The following is a 10,922-nucleotide window of genomic DNA, read 5'->3' as shown; positions in this document are numbered from 1 at the left end:
TCCAGGAAAATGCAGCTTTTTTTGTGATTGTTGCGGGCGAAAATCCTTGATTATGCAGCACGTTTTCTTAAAAAATGCGGGATATTTATGCAATTTTATGCAATTACAACTTTACAGCTTCACAAAAGGAATATGCTACAACTTCTGTAAAAAATTAATAAATAACTTCCTGTTTTACAGAGGTAGCTATACAAAACAGACATTTGAGTGCTTCCAATGCACTAAGTGCAATCTCTTAAAGGGTTAGTTCACCCAAAAATGAAAATTCTGTTCCCCTCATGTCGTTGGACACCCGTAAGACCTCCGTTCATCTTCGGAATACAAATGAAGATATTTTAGTTGAAATCTGATGGCTCAGAAAGGCCTCCATTGGCACAATGCACTGTGCACTCTCAAGACCCTTAAAAGGCACTAAAGACGCTGTTACAAAGTCCATCTCACTACAGTGGTTCTACAATAACTTTATGAAGCAACAAGAATAGTTTTTGTGCGCAAATAAATAACAACTTATATAGTGATGACCGATTTCAAAACACGGCATCATGAAGCTTCGAAGCGTTATGAATCAGTGAGTCGATTCATGATTCGGAGCGCATGTCAAACCGCTGAAATACGTGACTTTGGCGATCCAAACCGCTGAATCGACTCACTGATTCATACCGCTTCGAAGCTTCATGATGCTGTGTTTTTAAATCGGTCAACACACCGGGAAACTGCTTTGCGCGGTCTTTTGCTGTTATTTTTGTTGGCAAATGGGAATTTGCGTGCTTCATCATGCAGAGCTGCCAACTCTCACGCATTGGCCGTGAGACACACGCATTTGATTGGTTTCACACGCTCACACGCCACACCCCCGATTTCTCACGCTGAAGTGCCAACCCGGTCTGTCAAATCTATATCTATATATCTATCTATATATCTATATCTACATGTTGAGCCGATCATGCTTTCGGTGAGGGGGTTCAAGATAAATGGGCAAATAAATACGGTGTTGCGCGACCTAAAGCTACATTCCGTTTTGGGTTCTGACGAGAACGAGCCTGTAATGAGCGAAGTGGAGCGCTGTGACGCTCAGGGGTGCGTTTCCCGAAAGCGTCGTTCGCTAACTATGGTCACACAAGTTCCGTCATCATTAAAAGCATAGTTAAACGAGTCGTGTTTCCCGAAACCATAGTTCCAACGAACGTTCGCAAACAGCATCGCAAAGTTGATTTTCATACATTTTTTTCTTGCACTGATGTTAAATTTGTAGCCATTTTGCACTTGGGCTGCCAGTTTGAGATAGCCTATAGGCTATATTTGAGTATTGTGTGTAATGATTCTGACAGTTTTTTCCATTGAAATGACTGGGGAAAAGTGTCCCAATAACCCTGAATGCCTATACTCTTTGAAATCATAATTACACTGCATTATGAAGCTTGAAACCCCAAATATTATAACATTCTTCATGAACAATTATTCAGTTATTTGTAACAATCTCATTGTAAAAAAGAAGAAAAAGAAACATGGTTTCAATGTAGCCAGCTACTTTTTGATAGTAACTTGTAGTGTAGCTATTTTCAAAAGGGTAGCTTGAAAATAACTTAACTACTCAAAGTAGTTTTTACTACAACACTGTTTTTTTAGATCAGCCACAGCAAAAAAGAACCACACAACAGACAGAAGAGCAACAGACAGGACAGACAGTTATTTTCCTTTTTCTTCCCTGTAAAAGTAGGCTATGCTGTAGGTTGATGTATAATCAATTTGTTCTATTTAGACAAAACCATGCCTCTACATAGTGCTTTAAAATTGTGTGTGTGTGTGTGTGTGTGTCTATAGGATATACTGTATACAAAGCGTCATATAGATGCATTTTGTCTTAATAGAAATAATTAATTATCAACCTTATCTATCAAAGGCAAAAAAGAAATCAACAACAAAAACCAATACTACCCCATTCAAATGCTGATGCAGAGAGAGTGTTTTCTGTGATGTGTGTGTAGCTATATAGCTATTTTTTATATATATATATATATATATATATATATATAATATATATATATATATATATATATATATATATATATATATATATATATATATATATATATATATATATATATATATATATATATATATATATATATATATATATATATATATATATATATAGCTATTATTATAATATTATTATTTATTTTATTTTTTGTTGCAATTTTTGCTTTGTTCGCGGCAAAATTTTGGTTGGCCCCACCAAATCTCACTCTAAGTTTTTTTGAAAAGTTGGCAGCTCTGATCATGGTTTCACCAATATCTATGGTTTCACCACGGGGTTTGCAGCTTTTCGATGACGTTCACGTCGGGTAATTACGTCACTTCAAAACGTTCCCATGGCAATAGGAGGAAATGGTGGCTCTTGTGTGAAGTAAACAAAAAAATTTCAACTTTCTGCTAATATATGACTTTTTTTGCCACGAAAATGCGGGGATTATGAAATCATGCTAGCCCCGCATATTTTGCACGCGGAAATAGGCAATTTATGCGACGAAAGTGCGGCATATTTAAAAAAATGCGGCCCCTGCATAAATATGCGGACTTTGGCTGATTATGCTTTAAATCATGTGATCGCATAATCACGTTTTTCTGGAGGGACTGTATAATGTACAGACTGAGATAGGCTAATGATTAAATATAAAGAAAACTGCATGATATGAATGCTAAAGTCTTTGTAAAAATGTGCATTTCTTTTTTTTTTCTTTTTTTTTCTTAAGACAACACACACGAAAACACCAAAACCAGAAACTATACAGGATAAATAACTCAAACTTCCTAAGCAGTACACTAAACTATGTACTTACTGCTTTAATTTAGAACACCCCCACCCACCCCCCCCAAAAATGTGTATTTCTAACCAATATATAAAAAATGTCAAAGGTATACTTATTAAAATGGCTTGCCATCGCTGAGGTTGCTGGTGTGAAGCTCGTGTGAATGTGTGTTTCTCTCTCTGGCCGGAGCTCTACTACAGGCTGAAGATATAGGCGCTTGTGTAAGTGAAAATCATCGTAAATGATAAGCAGCAGGCGATTTATGACAATTAAAACCTCAGGGCATCATATATGCGGACGCGGTGGCTTTATTTTTTCCCCCTGCATTTGCAGACTGCTGGTTGTCGTCGGTAAAGGCAGACTGGCATATTTATTGAGTTTGGTGTCTGGTTAGATGGTCAAGTAGTGAAGCTCTCACAGTAACTAACACACGCTTTGATTAGGGACGTTTAGACATTCTGTTACATTGATTCATTGTTACGCATTTCCGACTCTTGTTGATACACTGTAGTGGGATTTTTCTTTTTCATTCACCAATCAATTTTTATGCTTCAAGCTTCTTCTTTTTCTATCCAAACCATGTAAAAAACATGATTCTTAATGTAATGAAAGATAACAGAATAATTTGATATACAATTTTACTTTATCCAACGTGTGTGTAAACATGGCCATAAATGCCATTCCCATTCTAGGCAATGCATCTCGACACTGTGTCTAATCTGCATATTAATGTGTTTTGGGACAATATGTCATGTAAAAAGACGTGTAATAATATTTTCATTAAAAAAGTCTCATATTGCATAAGAATATCCTGACTTAAAACTGTGTTTGTTGTCAGAGAAATTTGCTTAAATAATGTCAAAACCTCTATTCTGGGTCAGGAGGATATTTCTTTCCAGCATGCAATTGGCCGTCGGTCCTCTTAGCAATAGTTTTATTCAATTAATTTTATAGACTGTAGCCTTGAAAGTGAGCATCGCTTCGATCACTAAAATGCTGTTGCTTTGTCAGTTCATCTCGCAATCTCACAAAGTTACGTTATAAAAATGTCAACAATAAATCTCTTACTTACATATTTGTTTGATAATGTGAGGTTTCACGAGCCTGCATTAACTCAACGCTAAATAAAAACTCTGCCGTTTTGAGCGGTGAGATTCTGGCTTATCTTAAACACCTCTAATCGCGTTCAAGAGGTCAACTGCGATTGGCCACATTACTCGCCTTTGCAAAAACACACTGTAGCCTAAAGAGATGCATTTGATGCTCTCCAGAGCTCGGACACAAATTTGCAAATCTGCCAAATCTGTTTTGCCAATATTCTTACAGTATCTGATGGTGCTTTTGCTTGCGTTTGAGGGTGCTTAGCACGTAGAACCGGGCCTGATCCCGCCCCTCGGATTGAGACTTGCCAATGGTGTGTTCCCAGACCCAACGAGATTTAAACAATAAGACTATGTACAAGACAATAAGACAATGATTATTTTTCTGTCGATTTAATGCAAACAAACAGTTGCTCACCTGTCTAATAAAACACATAATATATTAAAGTGTCTTTGGTGTTTCTACAGAATAAAACGGAAATTGAGAGTAACTCAATTTGGGTATGATGTCATTGATAGGCGACACACGGACTCTGTCCATGTCCTGGTTAAAATTGCTTATTTCTCTGGATTTAAACATTCTTGGAAACATTTGGGAAGCACACAAGTTAACAAAATATGTAACATTGTTCTTGTGGTTTTTGGATACTTTAATCCAAAAATCTTACATACTGTGCCTTTAAACCCTGACTACACAGCAGCAAGAGCCACAAGAATTCAGTGCCTTGTATAAATTTTTCATTGATTGGACTAATACTGAACGAACACGCCCCCTTGCGGGCTTTAAACTCATTTGGGACCTGATTGAATGAAGTCTCGTTCGTGAAGAGGAGCTGCTGCTGTGCTGACCGACTGAACGAGGCTCATCATGTGAGTCAGTCGAGATTTAAACATTCGAAGAGATTGGTTCGGAATGATTATGGATGTGTTAACTCAATTGAAATGGCGAAAGGGTGGTATTTAGCCTACTGAAACTTGGGGTATTGTTCAACAAAAGTCATACTTCCTTCCAAAAGGGAGGGAGAATTATGAACTGCCTTTGTTGACATTTGGGTAACGCATGTGACATTTTAAACGATGACTTGTTGCAGTCGTGAATATGAGTGAATAATTTAAACGACAACAAAAAAGGCACTTTGTCGCGAACTAGTAGGCTACTGATGAAGCCTAACCTAAAGAATTAAAGAGCGAGTCTGAATTACTTTTTTTTTGGTAAACGGGTTGAAAAGCTAGTAGGCTATAGCTATGTTTTTCCTGACAAAATTAAAATGCTTAAAAAGATAAAATAATAAATCAAAGTCTCAAAACAGCTACTCAAATGATAAATCAAATGCTCAAATTATTAAATAATCAATCAAACTCTCGAAACAGCTGCTCAAATGATAAATCAAATGCTCAAATTATTAAATAATAAATCAAACTCAAAACGGCTGCTCAAATGATAAATCAAATGCTCAAATTATTAAATAATAAATCATGCTCAAATGCAATTTCATTTCCTCATTAGGGATAGCATGAACTGTATCAAACCTGTATAAAAATAGTAGGCTAGTGCTGGTTAATCAATGAAATATAAAATATGGCTATTGGATGAAACAACCGCTATTTAAATAGGCTGCACGAAACGTTTTCTGCCATTCAGATTGCAGTAACCAATGTATGAATCGAAGCAATCCCAATAAATATATGAAAACAAATCTTTATTAAACTTTTGAGGTAATAAAAAAATCACAAAGAGACATAAATAGCATTTTTTGTCATTACTGATGGAGGTTTTGTACACATGGAAAAAAAATCCCCAAAATGTAGGCAATTATCTGTCTTAAAGTGCAACTAAAGGGCTTGTATGCCCCCCCCCCCCCCCCCAACCCCAACCCCAACCCCAACCCCGCCCGTCCCTTTTTGTGAGTTTTTATAAATGTTGTCAATCAAGTAATGAAGCATTGTCTAGAATAACTAACCATTATCCTCAGGGCCTATCTATTTGGTTCCTTCAGTGTCTACTAAAACACAGACAAATAAATTAGGATTAATCAGAGTGCAAGCCGTCAGCGTCCTCCAGTCTGTCCTTCTTCCATGTCGCTGAAATGGGACGATTCGCCATCACTCGCATTTGACGTGCCATCATTTTTCTCCGGAACAAAATTCGAAGAAGGCGCGTCAATTGCGTAAGGGATGCTGGTCCTCAGAGACTGAGCTGAACTCCTCTGACCGAGGTTACCATGGTTGCCAGATGCGCTGCATCCGTCCCTCAGACCTCGGCAATCCGACTGCACAACACCATCCAACAACTCGGACAGTTCTGTGATGTAAATCTGCGCCATCTGAAGAGTGTCATATTTAGAGAGTTTTTTCTCGTTCTCCAGGGACGGAATGACGCTCCTCAGTTTGTCAAATGCTCGGTTCAGTCCGTGCATCCTCCGTCTTTCTCTCGCATTAGCGGCCACGCGTCTGTGTTTTTGAGGTCCGGGGAGAGTTTGCTGGGTCCCCCCATGTGCTTTAGATCCTCCCAGATCAGATTCCGCTGTCAAAGGACTGTTGGCTCCAGACATGTACTTGTCCATCGCGGCATCCACCGACGTGTGAGCGTAGTGGTCACCCGCGGATGAGTACGCGGGGGTCGTGGAGGTAATCCAGGCCCGTGGGTCACTGCGGGTCAACCTCGGATGTTCAGAGAGAGAAAACTCATCCGCTCGTCCTCGAAATTTTCCATCCGACCAGTGCAAAAGTTTGGTTTTTGACGTCATTGCTGATATAACGTAGGCTGCAAAAAAAATAAAAAATAAAAATCAAGTATGGAGAATACAGAATTCAATCTTGCTGTCTTGAGTGGGCCCTTTACCTTCAGACAGGATCCTTGTCGGCCTTATAGCGGCATCACCTTCCTCCCTCCTCCCCTCAAAGCTCCTGTTGAATGCTCACAGCCAATAGAAAATGCTCCTCAAACTTCCATAGAATAAAGAGTTTTTTTTTTATCTCTTCCTCACACGTCCTGGAGTGATGGAAGATCGTTTCCAAAGAATGATCACAACACAGATTAGACTTTACACAACTGGCATTTTAACATTTGTTTTATAACCTAATTAAATTAGGCTACTGTGGATTTAAATAGCCTAGGCTAATATATTTTACTTATTTATTTTATTTTTTATCTAAAACAGTCGTGACATATTTTGTGATGTCTGCTGTTTTATAATAATAAATAAATAAATAATAAAAAACAGTCTAACCAGAGTTTTGAATTATGCATCGATTCTTAAAAGATCGAAGAACTCAAATCTCAAACCTCAGAGGACGTCTTGATCTAACATCCTTATCCACTTCATTCAAGATAAGCAACGGAATTGGTATCCAATAAAATCCAACAAGAAACTTGCATAGCAGCGTCATATTTCTTCTCAAATAAACTGTAAAATCTCCAGCAATAAAACGAGCAGGTGGAAAGCACGTCGTGAGTCGCACCTGTCGTCAGCGAAGTCCAGGGAAACTGATAAGTGTCTTCAGTCTCGTCATAAATCATTTATAGCAATGAAGCAAAACAATATTTGGACAAATCATAGGTGGAGACGGTCAGTGAGCAACAACAGACGAAACGACCATATTTAAAGAAAAATAATTGTATGCAATTATTGATTCTTCTTTTTCTTCGTTTTTATTAGTACAATAAGCCATAAACAGGGACTGAATGTGGCGATGTCTGAGCGGAAACTGCTCAACGCAGGCGAAGGGGACTTCAGTTCGCGAGTGTATTTATAACTTAACTTTGTGATTAGGCCTACTGAAACATTTTATAACGTCGTTGAAAGGTCGCCTATATGGCTACCTCTTTATTTCATTGTGTTATTATAGGCTATATTATGGGCTATAGTTTTTATTTGTTTTGTTTGTATTATCCTATTATCCTTTCTAAAATACGATGTCAACGTTGTGTAAACGGCAGGGCTAGGGAGTCACTGATGTTGTCTATAGGTCTATTTCTTGTCCATTTGTTTTTAAAAACTTCTTTAACGTCCAAGACAACGTCTTTTAACACGAGACTGTTTTTAGAGAGAGAGAGAGAGAGAGAGAGAGAGAGAGAGAGAGAGAGAGAGAGAGAGAGAGAGAGAGAGAGAGAGAGAGAGAGAGAGAGAGAGAGAGAGAGAGAGAGAGAGAGAGAGAGAGAGAGAGAGAGAGAGAGCATGATGACAGTGGCCCCTCTGAGGCTGCTCTTCGTGATGGTTGAATAGAGTAGCAAACTTCAGCCCAGTCAGCTGTTGTCCCCTGGCACCCGTCTCACAGTCAGAGGCCGACCCTAACGTCTCCCATATGCCGCGACGCGTCCAGGGATCGCTTAACTTTCACACTTTCCCCCCCTCATCCATGACTGTGTTAATCACTGAGCACTACAACATCATCATTTTAATTTACAGGGGCCAGCTCTTCTTCTTGAGCCTCACGCGCAGTTCTTACAAAATATGGCTATACTTCCTTAAAATCATAGTAAAGAATTTTCCATTTCAGCGCACTGAATGTTTTGTGAAATAACCTATAGGCTACCTCATGGGCAGCATCTGAATTTAAACGAGTTTTAAATTTAATTTTGAAAATATTCTATTTTGCTTACTTTCTGTAATTTGTTGTTTAATATCGTTCTTTAATGGTAATGGTATTGGCATAACTGTGCTTAAATATTTGTATATTTGTGCTGCACATCAAAACAGGCACAGTCAAAACATGATACACTACCCTGTTTTATTTGAATAGGCCATGCAATTATTTTCCGAAACTCTAAAGGGAAGGTCTGACATTCCTCTCTGTCGCTCTGTTGGTGAATGTGTTTGGAGACAGGCGGTAGATGTTAAATGTTGGTAAGGAAATCAGCGTGACCTGCTAGCCAGTCATCGGGTTAATGAGGCTTGCGCGAGCTGAATAAATGGGCACGCTCTCCGTGCAGGGGTTCTCCATTCATTTTTTTACATGAATATTTAATTCTCGCTACCCTACTGCCAGCGCAACAGCCTGCAGCCCTGAGCAGACAGGGACACACTCCCCATCTGCTGTATAGGCCTTGAGACGGGGGTGGCGGTGGAGGACCGCGGAAGGTGTTGGGAGCATATCAAAGGTCAATTTATGAGCCCCCATGGCGTCATGGTTATTGATGCACAGTGTTTAGTCAGGTTTTGGCAGAAAAGGGGCAATAGTAATGAGTGGTTAATGAAGAAAAAAAGTATGCTATACAGAAGTATGACTAGGCTACAACTAAAATGATTAATTCTGGTCATCCTGATAGACAGACATGCAGCCAGAACGGTGGAAGGGCGCAAGCGCAACACAAACTCCCACTCACACTTCGCCAAATGTCAGCTTATTTCACATATTTGTTTGTTAATTAAGTAAGTAAATAAGCGCTTTATATATTGTGTCACGTGCTCGAACATTAGGCTATAGCCGACCTTATTCACAACTTTTTGATTTTTAACCGAAAGCGAGGTTGTGAGGGACAGACAGCTCTTCAGTGGGATGTACCTGTAAATTTTATGAAATGTCACGGCTATTACGTGTCTCCATTAGCCATGTTAACGCAAACGTGTAAGTTTCACGTTTGAGGGGTTAAACCGTGACATCTACACGTTTTACAAAAGTGGACCAACTGTTTCACGTCTTGCCATGATGCGGGTTGGATGTTGTAGGTAGCGTAATAGTTACATGTAACGGAGTTACATAATTTAACTACAATAATTGTAGGCTACTATCACTATGTAATCAGTTAGCCTACAGTTACTGAGATAAAAAATTTGTAATTACATTAGCCTACAGTTACCCTATGAAAATGTTAACTATTACAAAGGGGGTTAGCCTATAGGCCTACATCTAAATATGTTCTGTAAAAAGCTAGGATATGTTGAATAATATTAATTTGTTGTTTTGCCTGTTTGCCGATCCACATTGCCACTGAAAGCTTTATGCTACAGTTGCCACCATGTGGAGTGATATACAATTCATATGGCGCTGCTCTGAATAAGGTCTAGCATCCTCCTCAGACACGCGATTTTGTGAATGTGTAGTAGCCTATTTAAAAGACCAGAGTAGCTATACCTAACAGTTGCTATAGTTAACTATGTCTTAAGAAGTTAGACCAACTAGACAAGAGGTAATACGTCTGACTTTTCCTATTTATATAATGCCTTTTTATGTAGGCTAACTAACTTTAAAAAGTCAGTCATTCATTGAGGTCTAAGCAGTTGAAATCGCACATGAAAATACGCGACACGACAAACTTGAAAGCTTGTAAATAGAACATTGGCTCGTGTTTAGGCCAATGTAGAAATAAATAAATAATAATATACGCCGATAAACTCCAGTAGTGGTGGCAGAGCCTGAAACGATGGACCCTTTCTTCAGAGCTCAGTCAAGCGCGGGTGAATGATCCGCGTCTGACCGGGGGTGCGCGTGCATCGCCTGTTTTTTCTTTAGTTAATTAAAGACCCGCCGAGATCGAACGCTTCCACTTTTCACACAATAGACAATATCACAGAGAAACAGTGAAAATCGCTCGGCCTATCTCAACACCGCCCTTGATCTCAGCCCCATGTAATTATTCCAATTCAGCCCGAGGTACGGACGTGCTCCTTTAGATACTGACTTGTCACTCTGAGTCTAATTTAGGGGGTTACCCGCAAATTAAGCAAATTAGCGACTCATTATTTTTTAGGAAGGGAAGTAATATTCTGTTGAGCCCAAGGGCTCATTAAAATTCACATTATATTATGATGGATCAATGCGATCAATAGTAGCCTAAGCATATTTTCAATGCAATTGTTCAATTGTTCAGATCTTTGATGTTAAAGAACAGCGGCCACTTTTGCTCAGATGAGCTACCAAAATCATTAGAACACAAAACTAACACTTTTTTCTCAGACAGGAAAATGATTCAAGGATGCAAACAGAGTTAAATTCGTCTCTACATTGTTCAGCTGAAGTCAGTTATTACAATATGTACTTTGGGAGTGCAAGTTAGCAATACTCACTGTAT

At 38.9% G+C, this 10,922-nt stretch overlaps 1 protein-coding gene across 1 annotated transcript; it reads right to left on the bottom strand.

Annotated features, from left to right (window-relative positions):
• Positions 1-5,958: 5,958 nt before the first annotated feature.
• atoh1b (atonal bHLH transcription factor 1b) lies at positions 5,959-6,657 on the bottom strand (the record flags this gene model as incomplete). The annotated part of the gene is made up of 1 exon (XM_079839272.1): positions 5,959-6,657. One exon carries the CDS (start codon positions 6,655-6,657, stop codon positions 5,959-5,961), a length of 699 nt encoding a protein of 232 aa, XP_079695398.1.
• Between the last annotated feature and the right edge of the window lie 4,265 nt (positions 6,658-10,922).

The sequence above is a fragment of the Gobio gobio genome (assembly GCF_949357685.1).
Source record: "Gobio gobio genome assembly, chromosome: 16".
Lineage (NCBI taxonomy): Eukaryota > Metazoa > Chordata > Actinopteri > Cypriniformes > Gobionidae > Gobio > Gobio gobio.
This window is presented reverse-complemented; position numbering and strand designations above follow the sequence as displayed.